Here is a 16,719-nt window from a genome sequence, read left to right as displayed (position 1 = left end):
ACGGGGCCTGCCTAAGGCTCTGAGCCAGACCTCTGCTTTCTCTTATTTAAAAAGGATAAAAGAGGTGTGGAGGACTTATTAGCCCCACACTGAGACTTTCTCCTGGACTTAAACAAGACTGAAAGCAATTGGCAAGGTGAAAAATGTCCTCACTGAATTACAGTGGGGTATTACCCTTGGACGTGAATCATATAAAGATATGTCAGGATTCTGGGGGTGGGAGGGGGCTGGGTGGGAAATGGGCAGTTTGCTCTTACCTTCTCAGCCAACAGAACTCTACCTCCTCTACATATTAAAATCTGTTCTCTCTTATTCTACCAGGCCTGGAGCAAGGGCCAGTCCTCCATTGCATTTCCTTGGTGCATGGGTGAAACCCCTTTCCCTCCCCCATTGGCATTTATAATATCTGTGTGCTGCACGCTTAGTAGTGTATAATTACACATCCTTGAGTACTGGGTTCGGATTTCTTTCGCAAATGCGAGACAGAGGCTTTCGAACTGATACCTTATTTGAGGTATCACACATGATTACTCTATTTTATTTGTATTTTTCTCATGGCAGTGTCACTTACTTCCTTCTGGGTTGATTTTTGCCATAAAAGATTTTTAAACATCGAATGTGCATCTTCTGTGCACGTTTACAAATAAATATTCTCTGTAACGATCCAATGTTAGGTTTTCATAACAGAAGATAGCATCTAATTAAGAAGCAAATAACCCAAATATATTAGCGAGTGTGACTAAACACATTTGCACTGGGGTGGTTTTTTTAATCAATATTTCTTGAGAAATGGAGCAATTAAACAATTATCAGTAATAAAAATTGCTTCGTATTAATAAAGATCAGAGAACTACAGATATGAAATTCAGGTCGGTAATTTTACGCTCAATTATTTAAGTTACTGCGTCCTATAGCGATGTTAAAACTTTGTCTCCAAATGAACAACAATCAACCGTCACGGCCAGCTAGTGTATTCCTGACCCCAGTAAACCCTGAAATAAACACCGTTATGACAAATGCATACCAAGGATAATTACAGACCTACATACCACAAACCTTAACTTCATCAAAATATCTGCCCTGAAATAGATAATTTTTCCTTAATAGCTACCCTCAGGGTTATAATCAAACATACCTACACATGAGTGTTTTGTGAAAAACAGTCTTCCTGAAAGTTAATTAATAGTTTCTTAGCAAAATAAAATTTCCAAGAGTTTGCCATTAAAACACTTACTGGTATTGCACCTGTAGACACCGTAACTCCTTTCTTTTACCAAGGAGTCGGCTCCTTGTTGATTTCATTCAGGCCTCAAGGAAAAGTTCAAGGAGGAATTCCATGTTTACAGCTGTTTATACCTCAAACGGCTTCTCGTTCATTTTTACTTAATAGTCAAGGTATGCTCTTAATAGCAAATATGCAGTCTGTCTTTCATTCATTCATTCATATATGCAACAGATAAAACACTTATTGAGCGCCTGGTGTATTCCAGCCCAGACACCGTTCCAGGTGCGAGCCTGCTTGCCACCCATGAGACAGGCAAGAGGAGGGGACAGGCTGTGTATGGGCAAAGGAGGCCACTTCAAAGAGTGACAAGTAACACGATTAAAGGAAATGGGGCAACAGCACGGAGTATAACCTTCATCCCTCTACACAATAAGTCTGAGCCCTCACGCCAGTTTTATTCGGCAATCTGAGCGATGTAAAAAATGCTGTCTCTCCTGTCCCTGACTCACTGGGAGGTGCTGGCGGTATCACCATATAGTAGGTGACTATAGGTTATATAGGCTAAAAACAAGATCCGGGGCAATAAATCAGAGCATGACTTTCTAACAATTCTTTTTCTTGAGTGTTATCAATCAGGCAAGTGATCATGTGTCACGCTTTGCACACACGCGAACCAGGGTTAGCGGAAGTTGGGAACACGCTCCACCTTTTAATGGATGACCGTGAAGTTAACTCAACTTTAAAGACAGAATAAAGAACATTTATTTTAGGGGCACCTGGGTGGCTCAGTGGGTTAAAGCCTCTGCCTTTGGCTCAGGTCATGATCCCAGGGTCCTGGGATCCAGCCCTGCATCGGGCTCTCTGCTCAGCAGGGAGCCTGCTTCCCTGCCTGCCTCTCTGTCTACTTGTGATCTCTGTTTGTCAAATAAATAAATAAATAAATCTTTAAAAAGAAAAAAAGAACATTTATTTTAAGCTATGCATGGGCCAAGGCTATTTGCTCTACAAAGAAAGGCAGATCATAAAAATGCCTGCGGCCTGTGTATTTGGGGCACACAATGGTCAAGGTGTAGTAATTGCTAAGTTAAAAGTGTGGATGAGAAGCACCTTTAAAGCAGTCATCAAACTCCGCGAGTTTTTGGATGACCTGGAAGAGACGCTGGTATTTGAGAAAGCAACTTTGTACACAGGATAATCACTCTCTAATCATTGAGAACAATATATGGCACTTTGGTAGGTCTCAGCAAATACCTGCCAAAGGTTGATACCATTTCAATGTGCTCACATTTGGACTTGAAACGGATAGGTCCCACTCCACTCAAAGTGGGTGTTCTGTTGAGGTAACTGGCGCCTTTTCTACTGTTGACTCAGAATAAAAATACTTTTTTTGACTATCACTTGGACCAAAAACATATCTAACTCGTTGTTATCATTCAATCTGTATGAGAGACTGTCAGTCCCTCCAATGGCTACGTGGTAATTATCCTGTGGCATGAAGCTCTGCAGACTCTGTTGACAATGGCAATGAACATGTGCATAACAATAATAAGGGCTTGTTTTAATAGAACGTTCCACGCGTTAAACACATTAATGACCCATGAAATAACTGTTTTATCTGTAACACATTAAGCAACATTGCTAAAACAATGTATTAATTGAAAGTCTGCTATTTCTCTAAATGTAAGATTTTTTCTTAAAGTATAAAAATGGCATGAAAGTCATTTTGTAAAAACGAAAATAATTCAACTTCGAAATTAGAGCCATAACAAACAATGATTGCGAGGAAAACTTTGAAAACAGGCCTGGTAGTTTTCGATGTGTTATTCTGCTTGTAGCTCCATTTCTCTGCTTATAAGTGGTATCTGTCCAGAGTGTGACTTAAGAATCTTATGAATATTTTAAAAGCTTTTAATTTTCTTCTCTGCGTGCATATCTTCTATAGGACTTTTATCACTCCTTTTCTTTTTCCTTAACAGGTACAGAGCCTCCCATACTCCAATACGCCTCCCTTACTTCCTGCCTTTTCAACTTCCTAACACTATGTCTGATATGACCAGAGCAATGAGAGTAGCATTTTCTATAAATATGCGGTATCACAATTAAATCCAAAGCAATCTCAAACAGAAAAATGTCAGTCCTCTAAACATGAAATATAATGTATAAAGAAAAAGTATGTGAATTATCAGTGTGTTTTATAAATTCTCTTTTGGGGGGCATACAAAATATCAGACTAGAGACAATTATTTTACTGTCTGTTTCTTGGATATCAAAGAGAATTTTGAAATTCATCAAAGCTAACCTTCTGTTATGTACAACAGGCTAAGCTGAAAAGAATGTTAACAAGTTCAATTTTCATTCAATCAGCACTACTGCTCTCTGAAATGTTTCATTGCAGGAAAGAAATAAAAATAATCTATATGGTAATTATGAGGATGAATCCCCCAGTAACTTTCAGCTACATGAAAGGTCAGTTCTATTCAAGATATTTTATCAGTCCCCTGCACATACTCCTGTCCTGTCATTTTAAATCTGAACAGCATTTTATTTTCCCATTTACAGCTACCTGCAGAATTAAGTACTTAAGCCAAATAAGAAAAAAAAAAAAAAAAAAGAAAGAAATGTTGAACGCTGGCAAAGGCTATAATAGCACAGAGATAAATCGTTCAGCTGCTCTCTCAAGCCTCTAGGGCTGCCGATTTTTCTTCTCCTGGTGCACTGTGGGTATTCAAAACTTGTTCAACATGATTTCATTTCATTTCAGGCACTGCCTCAGAAAACTAAATTACAGAATCAATCATACAGAAGGTCAGAGTGAGACTTCATTACAAGTATTGCATGCTTGCATGAATATCTTTCATTTATGACTGACCCAATATGTCACAATAGCTGTCTAGTAAAAATAATCCACTTTCTGAAATTGATGTACTACTGATGTCAGTACTACTCAGCAGGCTGGGCAGATTATAGAGAGGTGTTAAAAAAAAAAAAATAAAACACCACCAAACCCTTTGGAGCGCACGTTGTAGATTTTTAGAATTGCAATCTTTTGGAGATTAAAATAATTTCCAGATGATCATCTGTACTGACAATAATGCTTAGAGGTAGAGATTTTTTTTTTTTTTTAACCAGAATATACTGTTGGTTTTGACTAGCCAGCCGCGTCCTGTTTCAAAATACACGTATCCCCCCCCCACACACACACACGCAAATCAAGGTTGTTCTTTGAAGTCACAAATGCATGGACGTTCAATTTTTCAACAATTTGCTTTCGACTACGAGGGCATTCTTTGCATATGTTGAAATATGAATGCTAATCACTGGGCTCTTTTTAATCCCTTCTGTTTTGTTCCCTGCTTTCTGTTTTTACGTATAATGGCATAAAGGTAAGGAAGATAAACACGTTGTGTTTGTTGCCAACAAAAATGCGGCTCATCAGTCATGTGACGAAGCTGTCAGTCTTTCTAAAGGAAAACCGGTGAAGCTCTGAAGAGAAGCTGGTTGGATACAGCATAAACAAGCTGGCTTCTCTCCTTCTGGGATAGTCTTAATTCACCGCAGCAATCCTTAACAGACGGCCATATTCATTTGGATAATAAAACTTCTTACTTGGATAAGGTCTGAAATATCCTGAAATATCCAGCACACACCGGGAAGGCAAATGCATGATGTATAAAGTATTATTTATTATTTTTCTGGTGACCTTCCTAAGGCAAATCTCCAAGGAGCTGCTGTGGGGTATTATGATGAAGCCAGCCAACTCGGTACCCGGAGGGAGATCTAGAAGAACCTTGACATAGCCTATTTTTAACCATGCCTCTGGCGATTCTGAATTCAAGTTTATAGGTGAACATGTCAGGTAGTACATAGAACAAAGCCAACGACACACTGTATTCATCATAATTCTGTCCAAGTACATTTTATTCTTTCCAACATTTGTGATTTAAAATCCCATGACATTTCTTCAAGGTGAAATCCGACTAGAATTTTCAACACAAGATTAGTTTGTTTCAAGCCAAAATAAATATCACTCAGGTTCAGCAAAACTTCAGAAAGGCACTCCGTAAATGTGATGAGGTCTATGTCCGTACCGTGACAACAGCCTGCACTTAGCTAAAGCACTTCTCCTTTTAAAAATCAATGAAATAATTCAACTGCTTTAGTGATTAGCAATACATTACAAAAGAAGCATTAAAAATTGAGTCCTCTCTCCCAAGGCCAGTCCGTGAAAGCATTGTTCTTTAAGTGTATGTGAATATCATAATTATTTTATGATTCCATCTTTAGTTCTTTCCAATATAGTAAATTCAATTGACCATGAAATGAAATTTCATAGTCAAAATGCCTCCTTTACACTTTTTTATAGCAGCAATAACAGTTTTAGAGCGTTAAGGCAAGGTAATACATCAGATGTTTAATTTAAAGGCAGATTCTTATATTATTAATAAATATTTACCAATTTAATAAAATACACATTTTAGCATGCATTATATGGTCTTTTAACTATTTCTGCAACTGAAATGAGCCTCGCTGAGCATCTGTGAATAATGGCGAACCCCGGTAAACTCCCCTGGTGACTAAACACCCTTTTTATTTTCATGAGTTTCTGGGCACAGCACTACAAGGCTGATTGTAGAGGAACAGAGGACAGAACCCTCCATTCCAGTGTCAAAGGGACAGAAATGTTAAGAAAGTCCACAGGAAACAATTATTTGCGATGGTGAGGGACGTTTATGAATACTTAATGACCACTTCCCGACTGTTCGCTGCATTCTTTTCTGACAAAAAAAAAAGTAAAAATAACAGCCCTGATGTTCAGCTCAAACACAAAAGATCACAAGCAAAGAAAATTATGTTGCCGCAATCCTATTTGGGAAAGTAATCTTATATCTCAGAGAGCACGCTGAATCTTTACGCCGCTAATCCACTATATATTTTGCAATCATCTGTTGTTATCTGGGGAATTAACAATGAAACCAATAAACATCACTGGCATGGTCCTAATGTGCAGAGAAATATGTAAACAAGAAATAGGATTTGTTTTTTGTTATACCAACACATCTGTTTCATTTTAGCAGGGTTAAAAAAAAAAAAAAAGCCCTATAAACTATTAATCTTGTTTTAAGACGTCTGCTTAGTACCTCACCTAGATAGACACAAATGTATTATATATAGTGTGATGGAAGAAAAAACCAATCCCAGCAGAAGACTTTAAATACTTAAGCAGATTTACTCTGGTGATTGCTGACTATAATTGCACACCAAGAAAAACAGAACCAAAATTATTGCATTAGTGATTTTGGCTCTCTGGAGTGCCTCATTCCATGTTTATGACAATAAATAACACAATTAGGTGTATTTCACACAATAACCCACTCTATGTTTTCCTCTGCTGGCTATGAGCAATTATTCTTTTTCCCTTTCTCTGTATCACAGTTTGATATTTCATTTGAGGTAGGAGCAAATCATGTAGCATAAACATTATGGTATAATCCAACGAATGCCAAAGGCCTAGGTACCCGGTAAGGGCCTCCATTTCTAAAATCTCTCCTGGGCAAACTTTCGACTCAAGTACATCTCTGTGTTAGACCAAAGCCAAAGGAAGACTGCCTACTTCCCAACCAACGGATCAGACTTGTTGAAAATCATTTCAGATCAGAAGGATCTTGCTGGGTCATCCCCCTTCAGGTGATCGTCAATCAACCCATATCCCTCTCGCCTCTGTGTTTAAATGGCACCGGGAAGAATAATCCTCAGGTCCATCGGCAGATGGGCAGAAGCCCGTTTCAGAATGCGCATTCTCAGGTCTTTACCATGAGAAGTGCAAACGATTAAAAAAACACTTTCAAGCAATAAATGTGGCACCTACCATATGCAACCCACTGCTATGAAGCACGCCATCTTGTTCCACGAGATTTCTTGAGATTGTAATGGAAGGAAGATCCAGGCTTTGAGGGGGAAACTGGGGTGTGAACTCACTTCCCTGGGAAGGCAATGGATCACTGAGGCCTTGAAAGGGTAGAAGAACATCGGGCATGCCCAGGGCGGGGTCTGACTCTGGAGGAGGCGTGATAGGGGGGATCTCAAACTCCTCATCCCCAAGGCTTGGCGTATGGAATGTCTGCTAAAAGGAAACAAAATAGAGACATCTTCATATCCTCTTCCTACGTCTTATTTCTCCTTAGAGGGAAAAAGAAAGATTTTGCATGATAACACTGCATAGCTAGGCCAAATATTTATTTCTCAAATGAAAACATCTTAAACACAGATTTCCATATATAAAGTTTTGCTGATCGTTCTGATTAAAGATTTAAGTCTCATTATCATATGGTTTTAATGGAGTATCAGTATTAACAGTTTTTTAATGCGTACTTAATTAGCAACATCTGTCTTTGTTGTTAGTGAGAGCATCAGCGACATTAGACTTGGCTATATAACAAATTGCCACTTTATTGATATGTTAGCGAAACAGCTCAAACCGCTTACATTATCCACATGCTTCATAAAATGCTGACGATTTTGTGGTGTGCACACACAACATTAATCCGGAAGTGAACATTACACATATTTACTTTCTGCCACAACATATAAAACAAGTAATATTAAATTTGGGGTTTGCTTTTTTAATTTCCTTATTGGTCTACTCCCAAGCGCAGCGAAGGCTTCTATGGAAATTGTTACGGTTTGTAATACAAAATTTTATATAAGGATTATCGGAGCATATATTAGAAGGTCCCAGGGCTTTTTATTTAAACTACAAGGAGAGTTATTTTCTCTCATGATGATTTTAATATGTATTCATCAGAACACTTCTGGCAGTCTTCAACTTTGAAAGACTATCTATAGGGGTGCCTGGGGGGCACAGCTGGTTAATCATCGGAGTCTTGATCCCAGCTCAAGTCTTGATCTCGGGATTTTGAGTTCAAGCCTCATGTCGGGCTCCACTTAAAACAAAACAAACAAAAAGACAAAACCAAACCAAAAAAGACTATAGAATGAGCATAGAAATACACTGATACAGACGTACTGAATCGATTTGAGGTTGCTCACTTATTCAGAAAAGTGTTATTTCTCAAGATCTAAGTAAATAATAACACTACACTCTTCATTGCTACTTCGAGTCTTAAAGATAGCGTTTGAAAACTGGGCGTTTGGAATCAAACCAGGGCTGCCATGTTCTATCAAGCTAACCACCTTTCTTAAACTAGAACTTGGATTTGGTGGGGTTGGGCCAGAAGACTAGGTCCAGGATATTAGTTTTGGTGGGGTGAAGGGGTCAGATATTTTTTGTTCCTAGCTCAGAGGATCAAAGGTATCATTCATTATTAGTAGCATTTTTTTTTAAGAATTAACTGATGCAAGATAATTTGAATCTGCGACAATTGGTTTAGAGAACTAATTAAGAGCTACAAACCATCACTCCTCAAACTATTGATGACGCTATAACTTAATAATCACTTATGAGAAAATAGAAACAAACTCAAGGAAAAAAAAAAACAACAAACCATTCCGCATATAGAATCTGTCCACTGTTACTTGTATCTTCCCAGAAATAAAGAGGTCACAAGCTATGGGAGGCTACGGTGGGACAAGTGAACATCTTGAGGTCCCTAGCAGATTTGCTATATATACAAAACATGAGAGCATAAAAAGATATTTGAAAGCCAGGATGGAGTACAAGACTCTTTGACATACTTATTCTAATCCAGACCCCCCCAAAAGATATCAATGTCTGACTGTGGTACCCCGAGTTCTCAAACACAAAGGGATAGATTGGCCACAAACGTGGTTGGCTAATGAACATAGCCCTATAGCTGGCATTTGCCGTTACTTTGGCACTAATGTGGTCTAGTAACAGATGCAACTGTAATTTGTGACTCATTTGCTACCCCATTACTGCTTAATGAAATCTAACATATCACATTAACAATACGGATAAACACTCATTCTTGATATGTGGCATTTGGCTGTTTTCATTACCACTGTAATTAACACTTGAAATATTATTTCAATAAATATTTAAAGTACTTTAAAAATGGTCAGGGTAATCATGACACAGACAGAAAACATAAAGCAAATGTGTGAATTTCAAACTCGTAGTATCTGAGTCCCCGTGGTGTTATCTACAGGGCAGTATCTATGGGAAGGGAATTGGTTTCAGGCACAATTTCGACTTTACAGCATTCAAACCTAAAGTCTGCCTGAATTACTTTGCACTCATTAAAATGTTAAAAAACCAAATAAATTTGCTTTTAATGCAATGATTGGGAAATTAGGCACATGCTATAATGCGGTGCATTAACATTTACTTGGGCTTTATTTTTTGTTCAAGAAAAGATGTACGGCAAAATCATTGCGTAAGATTAGTTCTTAAACTCTAACGTAAAGCATGTCTTCTGCTAGGCGGTCAAAATTAAAGAGGCTTTTGTCTTTATTTTTGTTAAGGAACAGAGAGATGTCTTACGTGTAATACGTCCCTGTGGGGTAATTGAAAAAAAATTAATTTTAAGGAAGACTCGGGTCCATTACTAGAGCATAACCTAGCAAAACAATATAATAAAACGACATTATCATAAATAACCAAAAAAATGCTAAGATCCTGAAACACTTTTAAAGAGAGGTAATATATGAACAATAAAGTTAAGCATTCCTTAGAGAAGAGAGGAAGTGCAAACACTGGGTATGTCTGAGAAGCTACAATAATACATATGGTCCCACCACTGACAAAAAAAGACAGACTTTTGCAACCCTGCCATATGACCAGTATCAGGTTCATCATCAAGAGCCTCCATGATTCCTTCTCACAGATATGGACTCTTCAAGTGTTTACCTTGAACATGTTAAAATAGTATGTACATGGTTAAATACCATCTGTACTGAAATGTTCAAAACATTTGTTCCTTTTGATAAAAATGCAAATCCCGAGAACTGTTGTATCAACATATAACAGCCAATGTCTGACACGGTGAATTATCACAGCTGGAATTAAATTGTCTCTGAACAGCTGCTGGCAGTAGAGCTTTCATCAATGTTTGATTCAAATGTAGGGAAAAAAATCCTACAGAATGAAACATCATGTTGTCCTTACAGATGGGGTTTGTGTTCATTATCACAAACAACACAGCAGCCAGTGCCAGACAATATCCCTTATCTGGGCCGTCTTCTTGGTGAGAGAGAGGGTGGTCACTGGAAAAAACGATTCATCTACGAATACCCTTAATTCCTGATTCCTCATTTTTTCTACTAATTTCTCCAAGTTAATTTCTTTCGTACCACTCGCTTCCCTGTACCGAGATCATTTACAAAGCCATTATGATTTTCATCCTCTGGGGTCAAGTTAGTTCAGTTTCCTATATTTGAGAATGTATTTGGGAAAATGAAGACTTTTTATTACAGGAACCCCAGGAGGAAATGTCCCATTTGGACCACTTTCACCTGTGTGTTCTTGTTTTAAAAATCGGAAATCTCACGGTTTGCCTTTTTTTTTTTTTTTTTTTTAGGAAACTGTTCTCTTGATCTCGTCAAGATCGAGGTTTTTCTGGAGGGCCAGCCAGTGAGCCCAGAAAACAGCGATAGGACAGTAAGCAGGGCATGTAGTAAAAACAGCAACAAGAAGACGTTTGATCCCTTTGTTCCAGTACGTTCTAGACAGACCCAGAGCCCACGTGGTGCTGCCTCTCGAGTCTGCCACCCAGTTTTCCCCCCATGGCCAAGTTTTGGAACATATCCTTTCGTTCATTCATTCTATCTGTATTCACTAAACATTTACTAAGTACCAGACACTGTAACAGGCTGTGGGGACTCTAATGAGAAAACAAAACACTCGCTTCATATCACTCCCCTGAAGACCCAAGAAACCATAATACTACCCTGCCACATCCTTACCCCAACCAGGGCATCTTAATGAAATTATCTCCAGAGCTCAGCGAAGTTGAAATATTTTCTATTGAAAGTCACTTCCACCCTAAGTTTCAAAATCACCACTTGATTTGCTCAGATACCAATTTGGGGAAGGTAGATTTTATGTACTTTCTTACGTATTCACTTTCGTTTGCATGAGCATTTCTTTCCATCAAGAGAGGTGTGTGAATTACTAACGTTGGTAACAGCCTCTGGACAAGTGATAGACTTGTCAGGTCATTTTCTTTTCCAAAAGGTTTTTCTCGTTTCTCCTCCAGAGTCGTTCCCTTGCACCACATAAGACAGATAAATTCGATACTTTGCTTTTTCCCTGCAAGCCTTTTAAACCATCTAAATGACACACAAAACACGAACAGACATATGAAGGCAGACACCTACCTCACTGGCTGCAAAGAAAGCACTGTTTGCCTCAGCCATGTTCATGTAATTATTGTTACTCCCGAACTGAAAGAAAACAGATTGTTTTACGTTAATATGCAGAAAAATAAAGAATCCTCATGGTTTCCCTAATACTCAGATGGGATTTGGCAAGAATGGCGGTGTCATAAGATAAAAGAGTGGTTTTCCTCAGACCAAATGGGGCCTGGGACAGAGGCTCTGTGCTACGTGCTGTCGGCTGCTTCTCTCAGGAAAGAGAGCACAGAGTTAAGCTAACTTGAAAATTCTAGAAAATGGTGTTCCTCATCAAGATGGGCGGCGAAGGGAGACAATGTACAAACATTTGGCCAACTGGCCATGAGTGGGTGTGGCTTGCTGAACCAGCCTTTGCCAGAGGGCGGAAGGCAAAGTTCCCAAGAAAATCACCTTGACACATTTTTAGAGCATGTTGGGATTTCGCAGTATACTTTTCAGGAACAGATGTCACAAGTGTGAGGAGGTTAAAATGTGAAATAAAGGGAACAGAATTCAATTCTCGGGACTCAAATTCTATTTTCTCGTGAATGGGGTGTGGCATGAATATAAATAAATAATGAGACGAAAGAATTTTTTTTTTAATCTCCAAACACAGTTGAAAACGCTATCTGTGTCCATCAGAGCTGTTGAAAACAGTGATATTTAATCTCTCAATGTAACATTCAGTGCAAAGAGGTTTAAAAAATAAGCGGGATCCTATGAACACAGCAATTTTTATTTAATTCCCTAACACAATAGCCTATTCATACCATCACAAATAAGACTGTATCAGCATTTCAGACATAAGCTCTTTACTGCGACAGACCTGTTATCAAAATGTAAAACTTGGATTTTGCCAGAAATGTGTTTTCAGGTTCAGATGGTATAAGTAGGCACGTTTTGTTGCTTTAAACATTTCGTTATCAGTCTGGCAATACGGAAAGGCTCCGTGAGCATAATTATTTGGAGCTATATTATTTTCATCATCTTTCCCTGGTGGAAGAATGCCCTTCTTTTTTTATAACGCGTATTGTTTCCTGCCTTCAGTGCATCAAATAACACACAGGTTTGGCCTCCAAAGGGTGAAATGTATATGTCCATTCTCTAATGTAAACAGAGCTAGTTAATTACTTAAAGTAAAAGGCGTAACTTTCCCAAGGAGTGAGAGAGAGAAAGAGAGAGAGAAATACAGATACACGGACAGGTAAATGTAGAGAATAAATATAGACATGGAAGACCCACGTAATCCTCCCCTCAGCAATTCTAGGGGGCTTTCAGCCCCTGACTCAACCTGTAAGATCCGCGCACGGACGCGGGATTGACACGCTACACTTTATCATGTCAGGGATCCAAGAACTAAGCGGGATTTACACGAAAGGCTCTAATGGCTCCGGCATGCCGCTCTGGTCTATGGAAGCAAAATCCCACCCTGGAAAACGACCCCTAAATACATACTCACACAATGAGCCCCAGATTCATTTGGATAAACATCTTTATAAGGATTTCTGAAAGATGTATTTGTTAGCACTTACGAAAGACCTTTATCTGGTCTCTCTGAAGGCGTGTGATACCAAAAATGTGGGGGGATGCTTTCACCCACGTATACTTGTCTCCAGACTCACGAAGGCGTCTGCGTGAACTGTGCACAGTTTGTTGTGTGTCCACTGTATTTCAATACAGGGGTTTAAAAATAATTTTAAGATTAAGAAAAGTACATGGGAGTACATGTAAAAAAGTACAACGTGCAATGCTGCCCCCTCCCCAGACACCGACATCTTCCCCCCATTTTTCTACAATGTTAATTATATGCAAGAAAAAGCATAGGTTTCTGTCTTGGAATTTTCCATGAATTAATGATGCTAGGATAAAATCTCAAGGCCTCCCTTCCGAACACTCTTTTTGGGGTGTCGTCTGAGAACCTGGGTCACGACGTGCACTCCAGGCACCCGTCCCGCTTCTCCAGGTCGCCCGGCAGCCTGCATCCCAGCTTTAACGTGATTTAAATGTAGGTTTTGCTGGGGAATTAGAAATCCGTTTAAGGAAAGCAGCTCATTATCAGAGAGTAATTTTTTTTTTTAAGATTAAACTCACTTATTATCTAATAGCACCTAAAACAACAAAGAAAAATAAAATGGCTATTAAACTAAGGGCCTAAACAATTCAAAAAACAAATTAAGCTTAGAGTGAAGTAAGAACTGGGTTAGAAATCCTCTTCTGAACAGTTAGTCTACGAATGTAATTACTGAAGAAACTACAGCTAATCAGCTGTGAATTGTATCCATTAATTAGTATTTGCCCTGGAGAAATGAGAAAAATCAGTAACAACGCTGGCACCGCGGTGTGCTGATGAGCCACAGGCCCGCCGCGCTGCGTTTAGTCAAGCAGGTGGCTCCAGTGGTCCACGTAATTTGAAAAGCTCTCACCTGAAGTACTGGGCTGGAATTACAAAGCACTCCTTGCATATCTTTTGTATCTATATAAGGCCTTAATTAATGGCTTTTAATTTGGAAACACTTGGCGATCAGGCGGGAACAGTTATAAATCATTTGAAATAGAAGCAAAGGTTTTCCGTTCAGTTTGGGGTAAAAAAAAAAAAAAAAAAAAACCTCTCCTACAAAGATGCCGCAAATACTGACTTAGGCGGGGAACGGCCTCTCTCTCTCTGGCCCAGGTGGCTGGGCCCCTGGTTCAACATGGTAGGGTAGCTGGTTAAGACAGAGGGTACCCAGTTAAATTTGGTTTTCAAATAAAGAACTTCAAGTGTAAGTATGTCCCATGCATTATTTGGTATATACTTATATTTTGGGATATACTTATACTTAAAAAAAAGGGGTTCTCTATCTACGATTCAACTATAACAGGCCACTGTGTATTTTTACTTGCTGAATTTGGCCACTCTGCAATGTGGTTAAACTGATCAGGGTGAAAGGGATGCCACTCTCCATCTGATTTACCTTATCTGGTAACACTAGCTTAATTTGTTTTATTTTAAAATGTGACCTATGAATCCTCCTCTACTCGTTTTGTGTATGAACAGATCTGATTCTGAGAGAAAAAGTGATCCTTTGGGGCAGATCTCTAATATAATGACCTTGGAACAATTAACTTTAACTGAATTGTGTACAATTAAATTTACTTTATGTTCTAAGAGACAGAGACATCGGTAAACACAATATATTACAAAAAATCCCTAGGTCCATGGGGGAAAGGGCCTTCACTGCATTCACTACTGTCTCCCCCCAAAATCAACAACAATGCCCAGCATATTATAAACATTCCAATGTTTGTTGGAAGGCTGTTTAGAAAGATTGATCACATTTTATTTTTTTAACTTCAGTGTCTCATAATCACACATCTTAACTGGAGCAATTTCATCATTTTTTTACGATGATATTGAGACAATAATGATAGTAATAATAATAATTATCATGAGAAACCCTCTACATACATTACTTCCTTTAACTTTCCCAAGTGTGACTAAATGCAATTTATTTACCCCAGAACAAGATAGGAAAAAACGTCATTATTATCCCTATTTAACAGGTAAACAGACTGAGGCTTTTAAAGGTCAATGGCCAAAATCATGGATGTAAGCATGGGAGTCTGGCATCCCTCTTGCCTCACAATATGTATCACTTATGTTCCAAGGGCCACAAAACCTTGCCTATTTCACTCAATGATCAGTTCAAGGTTAAGACTCCATTTTCATCAGTTTTACTCAGGGCTAGAATTTCCCGGGAGGTACTTCCAGGCACCTCATTCTGGGAAAATGCTCCTCAAGGGAAGAGTTCCAAGGCTCTTAAGTTTGAGAAAGGCTGCAGACCACTGCCCCTCTTTGATGAGCCACAGTGCCCAACACACCAAGTTCAATGTTCTGAGAAGTCCTGCAGCTCATTCATTCAACAAACATTTACTTATGCACTTCCTGTGTGCAAGGCACTGGCCACAAAATGGTGAGAAAGGTGACAAAGTTCCTATCTGGATGAAACTTATATTTTTCTTTAAGTGGGAGATGGTAAACCCTCCCCCTTTCCCCAAATTTGCCATGGAACGCTGCTTTTGCATTCCCCCACAACAGTCTGTGGGAACACTCTGTGAAACCTTGTTCCAAAGCCTTTGTTAACAATACTCTTTTATTTTCCCTGAATCCTTACCAAAGCTAATATCCTCATTTTGTACCATGGTAAACTTCACGCATTTTGTGAATCACCTGAGTAAGAATTTCTAAAAATTATGCATTCCGGGTCATCTTAATTGGCTGATTTCCAAACTTTCTAGATAGTAGCTGTTCAGGGATATTCCTTGGAAGATCCCTAACTCAACCAATATAAGGTTTTATAATGTGATTTCTGGAGTCAAAACAAAATATTTCAAATAAACTAAATGAACTTCGGGTGAAACAGGGAGTTACCTATGGCAAAGAGTGTATAAAAACATTGTGAAAGAGTCCAACTCCAACGGTTTCCAAGGGCTTATATATTGGGGGAAATGGTCACTACAAGGCAGGGGCATCTATAAAGTACACTGGGGATGATCAGTCCTTTCCACTTTGATAGGCTCTAATAGATGTGATCCCCAAAGATATAATCCCCAAAGATATAATTATAAAGCAGAACTAAATTACTCTGCCTGTCGAACTTCTGTATCTTAATAATTTCACAAAAGAACATCTTCATTGTACCTGGAGGTAGATTTGCTTTGGCTGCTTGATGAATAATTACAGCTTCGGCAAATACAATTTATGAAGGACATCAATTAAAAAGGAGCATTGCAGGATTTCTAAAAAAAATTTATTAGAAACCATCGTGTTCATGGCCTGTCTCACCGTGTGAAGTGCCAAAGTAAATTAATGGAGATTGTTAATTCTAGCTTGTCCAGCAAAAGGCCTGGAAGAAAGTAGAGCAGCACAGACAAAAACCCATCTGTAATCACAAGACAAAATACTCCAGCCCGATGCGTCCACACAACATCATTTCCCCTGAAATTATTTTGACGCCCATGTAAAGAATTGTATGGGCTTCTAATAAAGCAGCATTAACTACAGGGTATCAAACAGCTAAATGGCACAAATGTAATCCTTAAAAAAAAAAAGATAATCCTTCGAATTCTCTTTTCTTTTCTCCCCATTATATTTGTTAGGAAACACCATCCAATCTGATGCCTCAGTAAGGACATCGGTCAAG

General features: G+C 38.7%; 1 protein-coding gene across 2 annotated transcripts in view; it reads right to left on the bottom strand.

Annotated features, from left to right (window-relative positions):
- The window catches only part of TOX3 (TOX high mobility group box family member 3), a gene marked incomplete at both ends in the record, with an annotated part of 106,063 nt that overhangs the window by 17,351 nt on the left and 71,993 nt on the right, over nt 1-16,719 (bottom strand). The window contains 2 exons of one of the 2 annotated variants that reach the window (XM_080829586.1): nt 7,092-7,346; nt 11,522-11,587. In XM_080829586.1, the coding sequence (XP_080685712.1) occupies nt 7,092-7,346; nt 11,522-11,587 (321 nt within the window). The remainder of the gene's footprint in view (nt 1-7,091; nt 7,347-11,521; nt 11,588-16,719) is intronic. The other variant, XM_080829587.1, reaches the window with a different exon arrangement.

Source organism: Martes martes (genome assembly GCF_963455335.1).
Source record: "Martes martes genome assembly, chromosome: 17".
Lineage (NCBI taxonomy): Eukaryota > Metazoa > Chordata > Mammalia > Carnivora > Mustelidae > Martes > Martes martes.
This window is presented reverse-complemented; position numbering and strand designations above follow the sequence as displayed.